The sequence below is a fragment of the Mirounga angustirostris genome, unplaced genomic scaffold, assembly GCF_029215605.1.
Source record: "Mirounga angustirostris isolate CCGP_5_RB_7025 unplaced genomic scaffold, mMirAng1.0.hap1 SCAF_4, whole genome shotgun sequence".
Classification (NCBI taxonomy): Eukaryota; Metazoa; Chordata; class Mammalia; order Carnivora; family Phocidae; genus Mirounga; species Mirounga angustirostris.
Window position 1 is genome coordinate 174,276,108 of NW_026991712.1, and position 19,608 is coordinate 174,295,715.

The following is a 19,608-nucleotide window of genomic DNA, read 5'->3' on the forward strand; positions in this document are numbered from 1 at the left end:
TTTTTTAAGATTTTATTTATTTATTTGAGACAGAGAGAATGAGAGAGAGAGAGCACATGAGAGGGAGGAGGGTCAGAGGGAGAAGCAGACCCCCTGCCGAGCAGGGACCCCCGATGCGGGACTCGATCCAGGGACTCCAGGATCATGACCTGAGCCGAAGGCAGTCGCTTAACCAACTGAGCCACCCAGGCGCCCACGCTTCCCTTTTTTAAAAAAAATAGAGTAAAATAAGATACGCTTCCCTCTCTGGGCCTCCACTTCCTCATCTGTGAAATGGAGAGAATAAGACACCCCACCTTGGCCACTTGTGTGAGAATTGAATGAGGGCTCTGAGCACAGTGCCTGGAACATTGCTCGCTTGCCCACTCTTCCTCTCCCTCCTCCCCCGGACCTAAAGGAAGGGCTGCTGACCTTCTAACTAGAACTTTGCCCCCCACCGACAGGGCTACCCATACTTGCTTTCTGGACACTGACGGCCACCCCACCTGTGATGCGTGCTCCCCAGGCCACAGTGGGCGTCACTGCGAGAGGTAAGGCAGGCGGCGGGCAAGGTGGGGAGTGTGCAGGAGGACCTGCCCCAGAAGCCTCCCACTCTCCCCTTACGCAGGTCCCCAGAAGACACTCAGCTCTCCTCCCTGAGAGCCTGAATCCTCAGAGATCTAGGCCTGCGGTTCACCTCCAACCGCCAGCACCCCCTGCCCCAGTGAGGGCAGGGACTCCCCAGAAAACCCCTCATTCTTGCTAAAGGTCCTAGGTTCAAGGCCCGATCATGCTCGCTCACCGGTTCTGTAGCCTCAGGCCTGTCTCTGCTCTTCTTCTCCCACCTGTCCTCCTATCTGTAAAATGGGCGAGTTAGGCTGATTGGTTCCTTCCCACACTGTGAGGCCTGGTTCCAGTCTGAGTCTGATACAGGGCCCCCAGCACAGTCCTGGGCTCACAGCAGGCTCACCAGGATTCTGTGGTTCTGCCCGCCCTTCATCCAGTGTTTTCTCCTTAGGTGTGCCCCAGGTTACTATGGCAACCCCAGCCAGGGCCAGCCATGCCGAAGTGAGTAGGGTTGGGGAAGCTTTTGGGGTCGGGCTACCCTTTCTCCCCCAGGGGTGGAGCCAGGGCAGACCTTAGTTCTCCTTCAGCCTGCAGCAAGTGACTTTAACCTTTCTGAGCCTCAGCTTCTTTATCTGTAAAATGGGTATGGTAAAAAAACCTCACCCACTCCAGAGAGCTGCTATGAATAGATGTAATGCCTACGTAGAGTAGGTGTTCAGAAATAAACACTCCCTCTCTCGGTGGTGAGTTCGATGCCCGGAGGGTGGTGGAAGTGAGGGTGCTTGGAGGCGGGTTTGGGGTTCCAGCTGTGGCTTCCCTCCGCCTCAGGAGACGGCCAACTGCCAGAGCCCATCGGCTGTGGCTGTGACCCCCAGGGCAGCATCAGCAGCCAGTGTGACGCTGCCGGCCAGTGCCATTGCAAGGTTAGTCCAAACCCCCGCTCTCTAGGAGGCCCCGCATGGCCACCGTGGTGGTCGCCCTGGTGTTCCCTCTCACTGCACCCTTGGGGCTGTCCCTGAGCCCCCACCACCCTTCCCCAGAGGCCCCATTGCTGCCCCGCTGCCCGGGTCCTGTGGGAAATCAGGCAGCAGCTGACGGGAGCCAGGCCTAGGCCTGGGGGGCTGCGGGGGCTCCCCCGGAACTGCTGGACGTGGCCGGGAGGCTGCCGGAGGTGCAAGAGCTCCCCACCCCCACAGCCCCCCACACCCACCCTTCCGTCCGTCCTCTCAGGCCCAGGTGGAAGGCCTCACGTGCAGTCACTGCCGGCCCCACCACTTCTTCCTGAACGCCAGCAACCCCGACGGCTGCCTGCCCTGCTTCTGCATGGGCGTCACCCAGCAGTGCGCCAGCTCGTCCTATGCCCGCCGCCCGGTAAGTGCGCGTGCGCCGCCCCTCTCCGCGCCCCCACTGGGGCCGGTCGCGAAGCTGGCCCAGTGGCGTCCCTTCGGCCTATGAGGACACCCATCCCCATGCCCCCGGACGGCCCTGTAAGCACAGATCCCAGCGACCCTCGCCCCTACCCTAATACCCTGCCTACGACTCCAGTATCGCTGTGTCGGCACTGAGCCCGGCACCCCTCTCTTCTCCCCGGTGGCCTCCCCATTCCCGTTACTTCTGTCCTTGCCCCGCTCTCAGCAACCCCCCATGCCCCACCCTGACGCCTTCCCCTGCCCCTCCCCCACCAAGGTGCCCGCCCCCCGGGCCCAGGCTGACACCCCGTCCTCTCTCTGCTGCCAGATCTCCACCCGCTTTGCCCCTGGGGACTTCCAAGGCTTTGCCCTGGTGAACCCGCAGCGAAACAGCCGCCTGACAGGAGGCTTCACCGTGGAACCTGTGCCCGAGGGCTCCCAGCTCTCCTTTGGGAACTTCGCCCAGCTCGGCCACGAGTCCTTCTACTGGCAGCTGCCGGAGGTGTACCAGGGAGACAAGGTGTGATCCCCTGCCCCAGCCGCCGGTTCTGAGCTGGCCCCCGCTGAGGCCAGCGGCCAGGGGGGACTCGGTCGCAAGTTGACCTCAGAGCAGGCGTCGGCCACGTGGCGGTTCGGCGTGTGGCCTTTGGGGTCAGACAGGCCTTGGTGTAAACCCAGCTCTGCCACTGACCCGCTGATTGCCTTTTGATAAACCCCAGCTCCAGGGCGGCTGGGAGCATGAGAGATCGTGCCTGGCACACAAGAAGTGCCCTCCTGTCGATGGTTATTAGCTTTCGTGCAACAGATAGGTCTTGGGCGAGGCCCTGGAGACCCGGGGACAAATGAGACAGCACAGTTTCAATTTCCCGCATTTGTTCCCTCCACCTTCCCTCATCGAGGCTGTTGGCTCTGTGCTCGGCGCTGGGCGTGATCCTAATTCTGATGAGAGGTCGTATTTCTTGAGCTCTCACTGCTCCAGGCGCTGCTCTAAGTGCTTATATGTGTCGTAAATCACCACTCCTGCCCCCTGTCCTGTGAGGAAAGGAAGGGGACACCCAGAAGGTGGTATGCTGGCATTCAGAGCCAGGTCAGAGGCTGACTTGGATACTCCACCGGCCAGAGATGAGCTGTGGTTTGTGGTGATGGTGGTGGGGATGCGAGGTCCTAGAGGCAGACTCCAGAGCAGCCGGCCCGGATGTGCTCATCAGGCAGTCTGTGCCACCTGGTGGCACCCAGGGAAAGATGGTCTGGGTACAGGAGGCCCCTGCTGGCCGAGGTCAGCGCTCCAGCAGATGTGTCCCCTCTCCCAGGATCCCAGGGACACAGAAGGGGCAATTCCCAAACTGCCCTGTCCTTCCTGGGACAGACCCACGTACCCCAGCCTCCTCCCAAGGCTGATCTTCTAGTCCCTTCTCCCTCTCTGGTTCCTCCCGTCCTGGCTTCCCCGTCTGCCTCTCTCCTGCCCTGGCCTGCAGTTCACAGATCTCTCTCTCTGACTCCCTCTCTTGGCGTTTCCCTGCACCCCACAGAGGGAGGCATATTTTGCACAGATGCGCCGGGCTCACCAGGTAGGCCAGTGATCTGAGTGGTGTGAAATGGATATGACACGGTCACGGTGTTTTTGGATGCTGTCAGTCCCGCATGGGGAAATGCCCGGGCTCCAAGGAAGCGTGGATCTGCATGAACCCAGGCAGTGCCCGATGGCCCCACAGTCAGGGCACCGGTGTGCCCCAGCCCTGCGGTGCCAGGAATTAGAGCTAGGAGGGTGTGCACCCCATCTGCTCTGTGGTCGGGTCCTGGTGCCTGCTGGCTGTGGCCAGAGTGGTGGCAGGGAAGCTAACTCGATGCCAAACCACATGACTATCCCTTGCCCACCAGGTTACCCTAGCACTGCCTCCCAGCAATCTCCATTAACCCTCCGTGTGCATATGCCCCCTCGGTAGCCTGGAGTTAACCCCCGCGTGCCAGCCTGGAGAGGGGAGTCTGCATCTTCCTCCCCAGTCAGTGTGGGCCTTTCTGGGGGCTCCCCGGGGCTCTGACGCTGGGGCCCGGGGAGGTCTGAGCTGGCCTGTGCCCTCCACCCATCAGAACCGCACGTCCCTCTTAGAGGAGCAGTTGCGGATGGCTGTGACAGCTGGGAGGACCATGGGGCCTCCAGAGAGCAGGGGCCGGGCCCAGCAGCTATCACAGGTAACTCAGGGCCTGGCCGGGACAGGCTGTGTCTGGGGCCCCGTGCAGACCAGAGAGTATAGTTCAAGCAAGAGCCTTGAGCTGAGGCCCTGGCCTTCCTGAGCCATTTGCCCCCATCCCAGGCCCCAGCCTAATGCCCAGGCCACTCTAGTGTTGCCCTTGGGAAACATCCCAGAGCTGTGAATGGCTTGGGCTGGTGCCATGGGCGTGGGTGGTAAGTGAGGCCCAAGGAGCGGCCTCCCCAACCACAAAGGCCTCTTGGGCCGCCTCCAGCCACTCTGGCCTGAGCTGGACAGAGCCATCTGCCTGTGTCTTGCCAGGGGGCATCCTCGGCATGGGCTTCTCCCCACAGTCACCTGGGCCCATCCCAGGATGGCCCCCGCCAGGTTCATAAGGAGCAAGAGGACATCAGGAACAAGGACCAGAAGGCCAGACACTTGTAAACAGTTAGCACAGAAGTAGGGGGCTCACTGGGCCTGGTGCGGCCTGACGGGAGGCAAGACGTCATGGTGTCCTTTCTGCCCCTCTCTGCTCCTTTCCTCTGTCCTCCCTCTCCCGGCCCCCCAGGTGGATGAGGCCCAGAGGCGGATGGATGCCGAGATCTGGCAGCTCCTTTCCAGCTTTGCTGCCCACCCCCAGCCCCCAGCCCCGGGGCTCTTGCCCCATCCCGAGCCTGCAGCTGTTCTGCAAGTAGCTCCACTTTCCTCCTCCTCCTCCTCCTCCTCAGCTTCTGTCCCTTTCTCAGCAGGTTCTCAGGTATGTGCCAAGGCACCCGCCAAGAGACCCCCCCACCTACCGTGTTTTCTAGCCCAGTTGTTTCTAAACCAATCTCACGAATTCTGCCATTTCTGCCCACTACCTGGATTATTATTTACTTCAAATTTCTCCTTATTTTTTTTTAAGATTTTTTTTTTTAAGTAAAATCTACACCCAATGTGGGGCTCGAACCCACAAGCCCAAGATCAAGAGTTGCATGCTCCAATGACTGAGCCAGCCAGGGGGCCCTCAAATTTCCCTTTAAATCAATCACATACCAACTCATTTGTGCTAGTCATATATTTTCCAGTACACAATACCCACGAAATTTTAAAATGTTTTCTGGCGTGCCCTGTAAGTCATCATGGGGTCCCAAGAGGCACACAGCAGACAAGAGGAGACAGCAGCCCCACCACGCTCAGTGAGAGCAGTGGAGGTGGTGTTGTCTGGATCCAGGGATGGGGAGCAAGTTGTCCCAAGAGCAGGGCCAGAACTTGAGCTTCAGGCTGGGGGCTTCTCGTCCCCGCCGCCCCCCGCCCCCCTGGGCCTCCCTCGAGGGTCTGCGTGTACGCGCATGAGTGTGTGTGTGTGTGTGTGTGTGTGTGTGTCCCTGCCAGGACTGTAGCTGTGCTCTCGCCCCCTGCCCCCCGCCTCCCCTCCACCCCCAGCAGTTCTCACCTCCTGTCCTTCTGTCCTAGTTCTCTCTCTCCTATGAAGGCTTCTCTCTGCTTCCTGGGAGCCTCTATTATTGGCAACTGCCCCAAGCCTTCCTGGGGAACAAGGTAACAAGGAGTTGGGGGGTAGCAGGGTATCCGAATCCCAAAGTATTTGAGAGCCCTTTGTCAAAGCCCTTTATGACCAGAAAAGGGGAAGGGACTTGCCTGGGGTCCCACGTGGGGCTGAGACGGTTTCACCCACAAGGCTTTACCGTATATCCAGATCACTGACCTGGCCCTTGGCTTTGCATGCATTCCTTCGGGGAGCATTAACTTAGCACTTCCTTTGCGCTGTGTTGTGTATGGACAGAAGACGACCCTAGCCCCGCACAGCGCGCTGTTCATCTGATTGTCGTTCCTGTCATCAGCATCATCAATATCATTGCTGTTACCGTTGGCTTCCGTGTTAGGATTGACATCGGCTCCGTCTTGTTCCAAAAACAAAAGTGCCTCTTAAGAATACACATAATATGCAGGGCGCCTGGGTGGCTCAGTTGGTTGAGCCACTGCCTTCGGCTCAGGTCATGATCCTGGAGTCCCGGGATCGAGTCCCGCATCGGGCTCCCTGCTCGGCGGGAAGTCTGCTTCTCCCTCTGATCCTCCCCCCTCTCATGTGCTTTCTCTCTCTCATTCTCTCTCTCTCAAATAAATAAATAAAATTAAAAAAAAAATACACATAATATGCAATAAAATATTCAGAGAAGCAGATAGGACAGCGTGGTCCAGGGGGGATGAGGATAAGAAAGATGGGCTAAAGCCAAGGCTAGAGCCAGGAGTCATGAGAAGCTGACAAGCCTGTAGGCCGTGCACTCCATGGGCTCTCTGCTCAGGGCAGTGCTTTATACAACCTGTGTTACTTCATCTTCACGCTGCCTTTCAAGCTACTTTTTACTGCCATTTCCAGCTGAGGAAAATAGGGCTCAGAGAGGTTAAGTGAGTTGTCCAAGGCTGCCCAGCCAGGATAACTGGACTTGAACCTGAGAGTCTGCTCCCTGAGCCACTCTCCTGCACATGCATGCAGCTTGGTCCTGGATGTGGCGATGAACTTGCCGGCATCCAAAACAAGCGGGAAACTAGTTGTTTCGTGGTTATCCAGTTACACCTCTGAGTTCCTTACCTGACTCTGAGCTTGTAGAGAACATCCTCAGGACCGAGGTAGCTCGCACCCGGCCTGGCATGTAGCCAGTAGGCATTTAATAAATGCTCACCAACTGCATGAACACACAAATGAACACATAGGCCAGGCCTGACACACTGGTGTTTTCTGAACATGTGCTCAGGTGGCAGACGAGAGAAAGTCCTGGGACAGAGCCAGGGCCTTGGCTGCCCCGTGAAAGCCCCCAGCAGGAAGCCCAAGGACTCTTCCAGTTATGAGCAACAGAAAACCCAAGTCCAGCTGGCTTGTATGAGACAGAGAATCTATTGGCTCCTATAACTACAAAATCCAAGGCATGGCTGGGTCCCGGGGCTCCTTAGGACTTTCATCTCCATTGGTGTCATTCTCTGGCTTCTAATCTGACTAGTAAAGGGAGTATCTCTGTTCCAGTGGAAAGAGCAGATCTTTGTGTCCATCCCTGACAGAGTGGAAGGGACAGTGGTAGAATATGCACCTTCACCAGACCTGGCTCATGCCTGCCCTCAAACTTCTGGCCTGCATGTAGGACAGAGCTTCCTTTAAAGGAAACCAGGGCTACAGTTTGCAAAAAGCGAGGTAGTGGATTCTAAGCGGACAAAAACCAGCTGCCCAAGAGATAAGACCTCTGAAGGCCCACCCTCAGCCCTACCCCCATGGCTGGGAACTTTTGAACCTTCTGCGGCCTGTTCATGATGGTTACTGTCGGTACCCCTGTCTACTCTATGGGAAGTTTCTTCAAGTGGAAAGGGGTTTGAAGCTCGTTTGCTGAGTCATCAAGGCTGCTCAGGGTCCCCGCCAGCAGGTCCAAGACTGTGAAGGAACTGAGGGATGTCCTGTCTCCTAGGCAGCCAGAGGCCATGCACAAGGGCCTCTGGTTGAATGGAGGGGACAGCAGAGGTGCAAAACCACCTTGAGAGCCTCCGCCCACTGGCCAGTAGGGTCACTGAAGGCAGAGTCAGGCTGTGACTTCAGGGCTTGCCCCTTTGCAGGTGGCGGCTTATGGCGGGAAGCTGCGATATACCCTCTCCTACACAGCAGGGGCACAGGGCAGCCCGCTCTCTGACCCTGACGTCCAGATCACGGTGAGCACATGGATTCCAGCCAGGCGGGCACCCTCAGTGTCCTTTCAGCCCAGCCCCCTGCTGGCCCGGCATGACCTGGGGGGCAGAGGCCCAGCTGCTGGGAGAAGGGGGCAGTGAGCACGTACCTGAATCCTTTGGGCACGGGAGCTTGGGAAATGAGAGAGGTGGGAGGCTGGTGTTTTGGAGAGGCTGGGACTGGGGGAGGACTCCTCTGCCCCCAAGAGCCCCTTGGTTCCCCCCGCCAATCCCGCCGCTATCTCCCCAGGGCAACAATATCATGCTGGTGGCCTCCCAGCCTGCGCTGCAGGGCTCCGAGAGGAAGAGCTTCGAGATCGTCTTCCGAGAGGTGAGGGGCGCCCCACCACACCGTGTGGCTGACCCTCCCCCACCACCCACCCTGCTTCAGAGCCCGGCTCTGACGCCAGCTAACCCTGCCTATCCCCAGCCAGTGCCTGGAGTTCGGGGGTTCTGGTAGGGGGAGCTGCGGGAATAGCCTGCAAAGCCCAACACCCCTTACCCACACTTGCTGTTGTTCCCCACCCAGGAATTCTGGCGCCGGCCTGACGGGCAGCCGGCCACGCGGGAGCACCTCCTGATGGCACTGGCTGACCTGGATGAGCTCCTGGTCCGGGCCACGTTCTCCTCGATGCCACTGGCAGCCAGCATCAGCTCCGTCAGCCTGGAGGTGGCCCAGCCCGGGCCCTCGGAGGGACCCCGGGCCCTGGAGGTGGAGGAATGCCGTTGTCCCCCAGGCTATGTTGGTTTATCCTGCCAAGTGAGTGTGGCCAGCCCGGGCGCCTCTGCTCTAGTCCTGCTGGGTCAGCAAGCTGGCCAGCTGGTATCCCCATGGCCTGGGATGACTGCCGTAACAGTCACGTACCGTGCGTGCCGTGTCGCATTTATTCTTCCTGACCACCCCTGAGGGATGTGGAATTATCCCCTTTGAACAGATTCTGTTTGAATAGAGGCTCTGAAGGGTGAGTGGCTTACCCAAGGCTAAGACCCAGCTCTTCCTCCCAGGGTACCCCCCAGAGACAGGGAGACAATACCAGACACAAATTACCCTTGGCCAAAGCAGAGCATAGACATGCCTCAAGGAGGTCAACAGTGTGGGGCAGGGTAGAGTTCTGGGCAGAAGCTCAGAAGGAGGAATGTATGGGGAAGTAGCCTGCAATGCAGAAGGGTACCCCCTGGAAAGCTGGGGGTGGGGGGCAGGGGCCACTTCCTTAGGCCCAGAACAAGGCTCCGATCAGTAGGGAATGCCAAGCTGTGAAGGGAGTGCTATGATCTGTGCTGGGCCTCAGGAAAATTCCTCTGGCCTGGTGAATGACCCCAGTGGAGTCCTATTTAGAGGGAGGGCCGTGGGGGTGGAACAGAGGGCATCCCAAGGCTTTGGCTGGAGACCATGCAGAAGTTTCTAGGCACACAGCAGGCAACCGGTCCACACTGGATGAGTGAGCTAGGAACAGAGGAAGGGGGATGGAACGAGGGGAGGGGGCAGAGCTGTGATGCCAGGGGCATCTGAAGGTCAGGGCGGCCTGAAGGTCAAGTGCGGGACCAGCCAGCACCCGGACTCAGGAACTCCCCCATGGAAAGTACACGTCTCCACCATTTCACATCTGTGCACCTTTGCTGTGGCCACAAGAACTTTCAAATCCAAATACATGAGCTTCGCATCCTTTGAAATGAGAAAATTTCGCACATTTTGAAGGAGAAGCCCTGGGGAGAGCAGCATAATCCCGTGTGCACGTTTTCTGCAGTGAAGCAACACAGATTTCCAAACATCCCTTTGAAATGATTGGGGAGGGAGGGCCTGGAGGGGTTTCAAAGGAGGGGTAGTGAATAGAAATTCTTTGTTTTCAGAACCCGTGATTACTCACTTAGAATGTGTAAAAACATCCTCCATCAAATGTGTGCTGCCTCTTTCACTTTATTTACTGAATGTAAAGGTGAAGGTGAAGACCTCCAAGGGCTCATTCCAAATCTGGGTCTCCCGAACCTTGTGTTTTCATCAAAGAAAGAAGTTTTTCGGTAGAGACCCTGCCAGAATTTTCAGGAACCAAAAGGGCAAATGGAGAAGGGTTCTCCATTAAGGGTGAACCGCGATTTCTGTAACTCCTGAGTGGCTGGAGGTGCCGGGCAGGATGGCAACAGACACTGTCCCAGCTTCCTGAGTGTTGAGAACGGGAACACAAGGACAGGGAGGAAGGTTCCGGAGAGAGGAGGCTGTCTGGGAGGGGAACTGGGCCTGGGGTTTCCCAGCCTAGAGCCAATGGGAGTCCAGACCGGAGAGCCACTGGAGGGAGAGGATTCTGGTCTGTAGGCTCCAGATGGAACCTCAGTGCAGATGGAGACCAGCCCCCCTCTCTCCCCAGGACTGTGCCCCGGGCCACACGCGCACTGGCAGTGGGCTCTACCTCGGCCACTGTGAGCTGTGTGAATGCAACGGCCACTCAGACCTGTGCCACCCAGAGACAGGGGCCTGCTCGGTAAGCTGCACATGGGGCAGGAGTCAGTTTGTCCGGGCCTGGGTGGGGCACCGGGGATGCCTGGGAGGCAGGGAAGGGTGGCCTTGGTCTGGTAGGCCTAGGTCCAGGGGCGGGGTCTTGGGGCGTGGCCTATGGACAAAGCGCCTGGACCAGCGGTCTCTTGTGGGGGTGGGGGGCGGGGGGGCAGCGGCCAGAACGAGGGCGTAACATCTTTCTCTATAAAGAAGACTTTGGTTCCTGCTCTGTCCTCTTACCAGAGTGATACTTGTTCTCTGTGGAGGCCTCAGGCTACAGAGACAAGCCAAAAAGAAAGTAAAAATCCCTTATAATCCTACCACCTGGAGGTAATCACTGGCCCCATTAGTGTGGGTGGAACTCTTTTGTTCTTTTTCTGGGCAAATATTTACACATATCAATATGCCTTTTGTTTTACAAATAAACATAGCATCATTGTGTTTGATGATCAGCTTTTTTGCTTACAAGTTCATGAACAGCATTCCAGATCATTAAACACTTGTCTGGGAACTTTTCAGAGTGGGGTGTGTGTGTGTGTATCTGTGTGTGTAGCGCCCCCCAGGGTCAAGGGCTGGGTGGTTGACAGACCCACAGCTAAACACAGAGCAAGGGACTGGCTGTGTTAATAAAACAAACATGGATTTCATTGGAGGAGAACATAAAATCCACATATATTTTTACGATGAAGCATGAATTACAAAGCTCTGCCCCCACCTACCCAGGTATATACCTTTACTTTTCTCTGATGTCACAGGTGTTTGGGTAGAAAAATATAAGAAGTGTAATCAAGGGACTCTGCTGCTCCCTCTGCCCCTTCCCCTGCTCATGCTCTCTTGCTCACTCACTCTCAAGTAAATAAATAAAATCTTTTTTTTTAATATTTTATTTATTTATTTGACAGAGAGAGGGAGGGAGAGAGAAAGCACAAGCAGGGGGAGGAGCAGAGGGAGAAGGAGAAGCAGGTTCCCCGCTGAGCAAGGAGCCCGATGTGGGTCTGGATCCCAGGATCCTGGGATCGTGACCTGAGCTGAAGGCAGACACTTAACTGACTGAGCCGCCCAGGTGCTCCAATAAATAAAATCTTTTAAAAAGTACAATCAACATCATCCTTTTTAAAAAAATTTTTATTGGGGTGCCTGGGTGGCTCAGTCAGTTGAGTGCACAACTCTTGGTTTCAGCTCAGGTCATGATCTCGGGGTTGTGGGATCGAGCCCCATGTTGGGCTCCATGCTCAGCACAGAGCCTGCTTGGGATTCTGTCCGTCTCCCTGCCCCCTGCCCCTCTCACTGTTCACATACGCTCACATGCACATGCATGCTCGCGTGCTCTCTCTCTCAAATAAACAAATAAATCTTTAAAATTTTTTTGATTAAATTTTTAATTTTAATTCCAATATAGTTAACATACGGTGATATATTGACATCATCCTTTTTGATAGCTATGGGGGTGGATGTTCATTTTAATTCATCCAGTTCCCTGTTCGTATTTGTCTCCAGCATTTTGCTGTTATAAACACCCCTGAGTTGAACATCCTGTAGTGAGATCTTTGTGCCATTCTACATTTCTTTAAGATAGGCTCACAAACATGGGATTTCCAGATCCAGGGATTACAGAATTGTATAGTTTATGGTAAACGTGGACAAACGGCAAGTGGCCGACGTTCTTGTGCCCTACAGCAATGCCAGCACAACGCCACCGGGGAGTTCTGCGAGCTGTGTGCACCTGGCTACTACGGAGATGCTACCGCTGGGACACCGGAGGACTGCCAGCCCTGCGCCTGCCCACTCACCAACCCGGAGAACACGTGGGTGCCCTCACTCCAGGCCCACGGAAGCCCTCCCCCTGGGGAGCGGAGGGACCAGGGTGGAGAGTGGGCATCCCGCGGCCTGACCTCTGCCTCCCCTCTCCCAGGTTCTCCCGCACCTGTGAGAGCCTGGGGGCTGGTGGGTATCGCTGCACAGCCTGCGAACCTGGCTACACCGGCCAGTACTGTGAGCAGTAAGTTTGCAAATAGGATGGATGGGGGGGTGGGGGGCCTTTGGTAGACTCCTAGGTGAGAGCCCTGGATGGTGTTGCTCAGAAAGGTCCCTGCCAGGATCACATCTCTCCCCTGCCCAAAGCCTTTCCAAGATTCCCCATTATCCTCGGGCCAAGCCCAAGCTCATCCCACTTCTGACACCCAAACCTACTGTAGGCGGGCTTAACCTCTTGACTTCTTGATGTTCAGGTCTTTCCATGTGCTGTTCCTCTACCTGGAACATTCTTCACTCTCAAGCCTCCCCTTTCTGGCTAACTCCTGTTTAGCCTCCAAAGTTCAGCTTCATTCACTCATTCAGCACGTTTTTATTGAGCATCTACCATATGCCGTGTGGTGCACCAAGGTGTTGGAGATAAAGTGGTGAACAAAACAGATTTAGTCCCAGGCCTTAGGGAGTCTACCACCTGTCACGGAAGACGGGGCAGCAAGTAATCATACAAATACATCATTACGGGCAGTGGGGAGCTCTCTGGAGTACAGTCTGCTCCAAAGGAATATAACAACTCAGCAGTGCCATCCTCTGGGGAGCCTCTTGATTCTCACGGCTGGGTCAGTGCCCCTCGTCTGTGTCCCTCACTCTCATTTACATGGTTTCCATGTTGGTCTCCCTACAACTGAGTTCTATAAGAGCAAGAGCTTCATCATGTTCACTGTTGTATTTTTTTAACCTAGCATCGTAGTCGCTTAATAAATGTGTGTTGAATGAATATTTCCCTGGAGAATAAAGGCCTCATTAGCCCCGTTATCCAACCTGCCGACATTGTCCTGTGCTCCCCTTTCTCAGCTCAGTGAGGCCCCGTGTTGGGGCCTCTTTGGTCTCTAAAGTCCTTCCAGAGTTGTGAGCCTCCCCACCCCACATTGGGTCCACCCCCATGGGCTTCTGGCTCCCCAAGTCCACCGTGAGGCACTGAGTCCCCTGGGGCCTGGGGCCTGACAGAGCTGGGCTTTGTTCCTCCTTACAGATGTGCCCCAGGTTACGTGGGTAACCCCAACGTGCGGGGGGGCCGGTGCCTGCCACAAGGTAAGTGGGATCGTGGCCCCAGGTGAGGGGGGTGGGCAAGGCGGTGAGCCTAGGGAGTTTGAGAGCTACTACATCCAGGGGAGAGAGGGCTGAGGGTGGGGCATGCCAGTCTTTGGGGAGACAGGCAGACCTGACCCAATGCCACATGCTGGGAGCCTCCTGCCTGAACGGCCTCTCCTGTCCTTCCTCCAGCAGATGCAACCCCGCTGGTGGTCCAGGTGCATCCAGCTCGGAGCATAGTCCCCCAAAGTGGCTCCCACTCCCTGCGGTGCCAGGTCAGTGGGAGCCCACCCCACTACTTCTACTGGTCTCGTGAGGATGGGCGTCCCATGCCCAGCAGCACCCAGCAGCGACATCAAGGTACCCAGGGCCCCAGGTCCCTCATCCCTGTGAGCCACCCCAGTGGAAGGGGAGGCACAGGCCTGTTTACTGGGATCCTGTCCTTACACACAGGGCCGGGTGGGAGAAGGGGTGCATCTGCCCTGACGAGCTCCCATCCACTCCCCACCAGGCTCTGAGCTCCACTTCCCCAGCGTCCAGCCCTCGGATGCCGGCGTCTACATCTGCACCTGTCGTAATCTCCATCACGCCAACAGCAGCCGGGCAGAGCTGCTGGTCACTGGTGAGTCCCTGCTCCCTGCCTCCCCAAGCCTGCCTGTGCACGGCTGGCCTGTGGACACAGGCAGCGGGCACGTTCCTCTGCTGGAGGGGGTGATGGTGCTCGGATGGGGGAGCTGGCCATGCAGATGGAGAGATGATAGAGTAGAGGCGAGTTTTAGGGGCAGAATTGGCAGGACTTGGTTGTGGTCATTGAGGGAGAAAGAAAGGCTAGGCTGATGCCCGGGGGTCTGGACTCCAGCAGGTAGGCAAATGAGGTGCCCTTTACTGAGATGAGTAGGCTCAGTAGGAGAGTGTTTTCACTGGGGCTCCCCCAGAGCTGAGTCTGGGATGAGCATGGGCATGCATGCCAATAGTTTATCTGGGAGGTGAGGTGAGGCAGGAAAGAGAAGGCATCCCATAAAGGGCATGTTACTGAGCACATTCCTACTGTGGGCAGTTGTTAACAGGCAGCCAAAGAAATTCTGGGAAACTCTACAGTAAAACATGCACCTTTGAGTCACCCTACCCCAGGGTCAATTGATCGAGGCCTCTTCTAGGAGCACCAGATCCCCTGCATTCTGCACCACCTCGGGGGGAGGGGGGCACAGGAGTCTCCAGTGGCCTGAGAAAGATGGCGTCAGGCATAGAAATGCATCGGCTGGCAGAAGTCAGGCAGGCGGGCTCCGAAGTGACAGGGCAAGGGGATGTGCACGGGGCACCGGCAGCACCCGCTACAGACAGGTCAGAGGGCATCACAGGGTGGGTTTTGGACTTGTTGACGCTGGAGGCATTTGAGAAAACATCTAAGCAGGTACATCAGGCAGGTGTTTGGGACTGGGAGTCTGGAATTCAGGAAAGAGGCCCCGGCAGAGAAATGAATTTGAGAACTCTTGGCACAGAGATGGTGTTGAAAGCCATGGAACAGAATGAAATTAGCCAGGGAGAGCGTGGCTCAAGGACAGGGCCTGCAGAGCCCCAAGGAGCTCCAGCTGGAACATGTCAAGCTGAAGAGGGGGGACAGCAGGTGCAGCCAGTAAGATAGGAAGGGAGCAGGGGACGTGGTGTGTTGGGGGTCATGGGGAGAGGGGACTTCAGGGAGGGCGTGGTAGGGGAAGCCACCCCCGGGGAAGTCAGATGTGGGCAGAGAGGTGACCCTTAGAGGTCGTGCTTTGACGAGAGCCATTTTCAGTGCAAAGGAGGGGTAGAAACAGAACTGGAGGGAGGCAAAGAATGGTGGGGAAGGCAAAAGTAGACAGCAAATATAGACAACGCTGTCAAGAGTCTTGGCTCTGAAGGAAGGCCAAGAAATGGGGCAGTAGCTGAGGGGAGTATGAGGTCAGGGGAGTGTTTTCGAAGGTAGGAAAATCTAGAATGACCCATGGAGAGAGAGAGGAGGGACTGATGTAGCAAGAGAGTGCGCAGCCCCTGGAGGAAATCCTGGGGAGGGGATGGAAGGACAGGATGGGGCTGGGTGATGGGAGGGGAGGGTCTCATCCTGCAGGGACCAGGCAAAAGGGAGGGTGGCTGGGTTTGGGAAAATGGGCAAGGTCCCGCCTGGTAGTTTGGACTTCCTCAGCAAGTGTGGATTGACGCCCTTAGCTGTGGAACTGGAAGGGTGTGCGGGCGGGTGGAGAGGTTGGGAGGAGGTGCGAAATCACTGGGGAGAATGGAAACTCCCACCGGACAGAGGAGCCCGGCTGGAGCCGAGCATGAAGTGTTAGGGCGGATCTGTGGTCTGGATCCTGCAGTGGAACCAGGTGGGCTCGTGGCGTGGTGCTCCCTGAGCACAGCCTGTGGCTGCTCAGTGCCAGCAGGAAGGCCGTGGGGCTGAGCCAGGCCTGGGGAGGGGGGCACAGGGCACACGTGGAATGGAAGCTAGCCTGGGACGGAAGCACATCCCAGACAGGATGATGGAGAGAGAGAGAGAAAGTGGCCCCAGGCCCAGGGCCCGGCCAGCACCCAGCTCACGGGGGCCCTCCCGTCCCCACAGAGGCTCCCAGCAAGCCCATCACGGTGACGGTAGAAGAGCAGCGCAGCCAGAGCGTGCGGCCCGGAGCCGACGTCACCTTCATCTGCACGGCCAAGAGCAAGGTGGGCAGAGCAGGGCGTGGACTCAGGGAGGGAGGCTCCGCCTTCCGGTGGCTCTCGGCTTCACCTCTGACCTCCAGTCCATCCTCCTGGCTCTGCCCACAGTCTCCGGCTTACACCCTGGTTTGGACCCGCCTGCACAACGGGAAGCTGCCAGCCCGGGCCATGGACTTCAATGGCATCCTGACCATTCGCAACGTCCAGCCGAGTGACGCGGGCACCTACGTGTGCACTGGCTCCAACATGTTCGCCATGGACCAGGGTACAGCCACGCTGCATGTGCAAGGTACACGGGTCATTTCCATGCCTGGCCCACCACCCCCACCCCCCGCAGCCTTCCCCCATGCCCACCAGGTTTAGCCACCGTGTCTTCATTCAGCTGACAGTTTGTGACCATCTACGGGGTGCTAGGTCCTGGCTAGACTCTGAAGAAATGGGGGAGGGGACAAACAGGAGCTCTGCCCTCCTGCACCGCGTGTTCTGATAAGGATGCAATAAGCCTGGGAACAAACGAACAAGCAGTGTAATTTCACATGCTGATGAGGGCTGAGCTAGGAATAGACAGTGAGGTGGGAGAAGGGTGGCTACTGTCCACGGGGTGGTCAGGCTGGGCCTCTCTGAGGAGGTGACATCTGGGGCGAGAGTTGAAGGAAGAGAAGGTGTTCGGCCACTTGAAGAGCTGGCAGAGTGTTCTTGGCAGAAGCAGCAGCATGTGCAAAGGCCCTGAAGCAGGAGCATTTTGATGTGTTTGAGCCCTGGCAGGGCCAGTGTAGCTGGAGCTATGGAAGGGGGATAGGTGAGGAATGTAAAAGATGTGAGCAGAGGTGGATCACAGCAGGGAGTTCGGATTTTATCCTAAAAGCTCTAGGGAGCCATGGATGGGCCTGAAGTGGGGAAGTATGAAGATCCCATGGACGTTTTCAAAGCTCCGTGTGGCTACTCTATGAACAGATGGCCATAGGGGGCTAGAGTAGAAGCAGAGAGAGCAACAAGGGGGACGCTCCCCACCCTGACCGAATCCTCCCTCTCCTCCCCCATCAGCCTCGGGCACCCCGTCCGCCCCCGTGGTCTCCATCCACCCGCCACAGCTCACCGTACAGCCCGGGCAGCTGGCCGAGTTCCGCTGCAGCGCCATAGGGAACCCCACGCCCACCCTCGAGTGGACAGGTAAAGTCAAGCAGGACTGCCCTCAGGGCCCGCTGCCTGGATGGGGGGGTGGGCAGTGGTCAGGGGCAAGACTTGAGGCTGTGGGGTCTGCAAGCCAGAGGGCCTGGCAGTGCCAGTCCCAGTGGGTGCTGACCCCACCTCTCTCCGTCAGGGGGCCCTGGGGGCCAGCTCCCTCAGAAGGCACAGATCCACGGCGGCATCCTGCGCCTGCCAGCCGTCGAGCCCTCGGATCAAGCCCAGTACCTGTGTCGTGCCCATAATAGCGCTGGGCAGCACGTGGGCAGGGCCGTGCTCCACGTGCACGGTGAGGGGACAGGGCTGAGGGAGGAGCTTGGGAGCACCTGGGCGGTCCAGAGGGGTGTTCTCACGGGGTTCTGTGTGCAGGGGGCAGCGGGCCCAGGGTCCAGGTGAGTCCAGAGAGGACTCAGGTACACGAAGGCCGCACCGTCAGGCTGTACTGCAGGGCTGCAGGTGTGCCCAGCGCCACGATCACCTGGAGGAAGGAAGGGGGCAGCCTCCCCCCACAGGTGAGGACATCTGTCTGGGCCGGGCCCACAGGCTCAGCAGAGTCCCAGCACCTGCCACCTTCGCTTCTGCCTTCCTGCCTCCATTTCCTTCCCCATCTCCTCCCCTCCTGGTTTTCCTCACGTCCCGAATGACAGCCTGCTCAGACCACCTGTCCGGTGTACCCTGGCCACGAGCAGCTGTCGGCCTCTTGCTTTGCCACCTGGCTCTGCGCTCCGTGTCCAGCTGGGCCCTCATGTTGGCTCTTTGCTTGCCTCTACGACTTCATACCCCCCTACCCACCCTTGCTGGCTGGCCCTCTGCAGGCTGCCTCGCCCCCTCGGGCGGCTGACCCTTCTCACTGTGCGGCAGGCCCGGTCCGAGCGCACAGACATCGCCACGCTGCTCATCCCGGCCATCACGGCTGCCGACGCCGGCTTCTACCTCTGCGTGGCCACCAGCTCCGCGGGCACTGCGCAGGCCAGGATCCAAGTGGTTGTCCTTCCAGGTGCGGGGCCTCTGGGGACTGAAGGAGTGGAGAGGGCAAACCTCGGGGAGGGCTCCCCAAGGCCGACTCCATCCCCCTCTGGCCCCAGCCTCAGGCGCCAGCTCCCCGCCCGTCAGAATTGAATCCTCATCACCGTCCGTGACTGAAGGCCAGACACTGGACCTCAACTGTGTGGTGGCAGGGCTGGCCCACACCTCCATCACGTGGTACAAGCGAGGAGGCAGCCTGCCTCCCCACAGCCAGGTATGGGGGTCCCGGAGCCTGTGGCAGGGCACCTGGGGGTGATCCTTCGCACAGCCCCGACACTCTCCTCAGGCAACAACCAGCCCTGATTTCCCTCCCTGTCCAGCTCCTGTCATGGGGCAGCTCGGAGCGGAGCCAGGGAGAACCTGATGAATGACTCACCAAGGCTCAGAGGGAGTGGTGACTACGGCCCAGCCTTGTCCTCACCCCCCTCTGTCCCACCCTGTCCCAGGTGCATGGCTCCCGGTTGCGGCTTTCCCAGGTTTCACCAGCTGATTCTGGAGAATACGTATGCCGAGTGGAGAACGAGTCAGGCCCCAAGGAGGCCTCCATCATCGTCTCTGTCTTCCATAGCACCCACTCAGGCCCAAGCTACACCCCAGGTGAGGAGCCAAGCGGGGCCGGGCAGGGGCCGAGCCCTAGGATCTCCCCACTGTTCCCAGGGAAGGTGTCTGTGGTCTCTTCGGTAAGATCAGGACAAGAAGGGGCGCTCGGGCGCCTGGGTGGCTCAGTTGGTTAAGCGACTGCCTTCAGCTCAGGTCATGATCCTGGAGTCCCTGGATCGAGTCCCACATCGGGCTCCCTGCTCGGCAGGGAGCCTGCTTCTCCCTCTGACCCTCCCCCCTTTCATGTGCTCTCTCTCTCTCATTCTCTCTGTCTCAAATAAATAAAATCTTTAAAAAAAAAGAGGGGGGGGGCGTTCTAGGCAGGCTTTGGGGATGTGAGGGGACTGAGAGTGTGGGTAAGGTTGACCTGGCTTACCTGGGGCCTCACGATGAGGTTACTGTTTCAGATTTCATCAGGAAGCAGCAGAGTCAGGATTAAACTGAGTTGGGAGGCAGGCTGACCTGGATTTAAATCCTCCTTCTACCTTTTATCAGCCTTGAACTAAGTTATGTCACATTTTAGGGCTCAGTTCCATCATCTGTGAAATGGGGACAATAGCACTACCACGTGGTGTGAGCAGATGATAAACACTGTCTAGAAGAGAGTTGTAACGTTACTGTCTGCATCCATTGGTCCGGCCTGGGCACTGAAGGGCTTTGGTTGCCTGTAGGCCATAGTAGCTCATCACCGATCAGGGAGCCATAGGTGGACAAA

General features: G+C 57.6%; 1 protein-coding gene and 1 long non-coding RNA gene across 10 annotated transcripts in view; both read left to right on the forward strand.

The window, feature by feature from the left end:
* The window catches only part of HSPG2 (heparan sulfate proteoglycan 2), a 101,231-nt gene that overhangs the window by 57,402 nt on the left and 24,221 nt on the right, over positions 1–19,608 (forward strand). For 7 of the 9 annotated variants that reach the window (XM_064589792.1, XM_064589795.1, XM_054513087.2 and 4 more), the window contains 22 exons: positions 444–530; positions 998–1,047; positions 1,375–1,469; positions 1,777–1,917; positions 2,284–2,475; positions 7,742–7,834; positions 8,100–8,180; positions 8,379–8,609; positions 10,210–10,323; positions 12,015–12,142; positions 12,250–12,336; positions 13,339–13,397; positions 13,590–13,757; positions 13,909–14,019; positions 15,988–16,088; positions 16,191–16,371; positions 17,127–17,252; positions 17,404–17,556; positions 17,637–17,779; positions 18,129–18,264; positions 18,353–18,507; positions 18,740–18,890. In XM_064589792.1, the coding sequence (XP_064445862.1) occupies positions 444–530; positions 998–1,047; positions 1,375–1,469; positions 1,777–1,917; positions 2,284–2,475; positions 7,742–7,834; positions 8,100–8,180; positions 8,379–8,609; positions 10,210–10,323; positions 12,015–12,142; positions 12,250–12,336; positions 13,339–13,397; positions 13,590–13,757; positions 13,909–14,019; positions 15,988–16,088; positions 16,191–16,371; positions 17,127–17,252; positions 17,404–17,556; positions 17,637–17,779; positions 18,129–18,264; positions 18,353–18,507; positions 18,740–18,890 (2,783 nt within the window). The remainder of the gene's footprint in view (positions 1–443; positions 531–997; positions 1,048–1,374; positions 1,470–1,776; positions 1,918–2,283; positions 2,476–7,741; positions 7,835–8,099; positions 8,181–8,378; positions 8,610–10,209; positions 10,324–12,014; positions 12,143–12,249; positions 12,337–13,338; positions 13,398–13,589; positions 13,758–13,908; positions 14,020–15,987; positions 16,089–16,190; positions 16,372–17,126; positions 17,253–17,403; positions 17,557–17,636; positions 17,780–18,128; positions 18,265–18,352; positions 18,508–18,739; positions 18,891–19,608) is intronic. The other 2 variants (XM_064589790.1, XM_045898506.3) reach the window with 1 other exon arrangement.
* Positions 2,483–6,042, forward strand: LOC135364222 (uncharacterized). The gene is made up of 2 exons (XR_010411074.1): positions 2,483–4,901; positions 5,600–6,042. It is a non-coding gene; the product is annotated as an uncharacterized LOC135364222 (long non-coding RNA).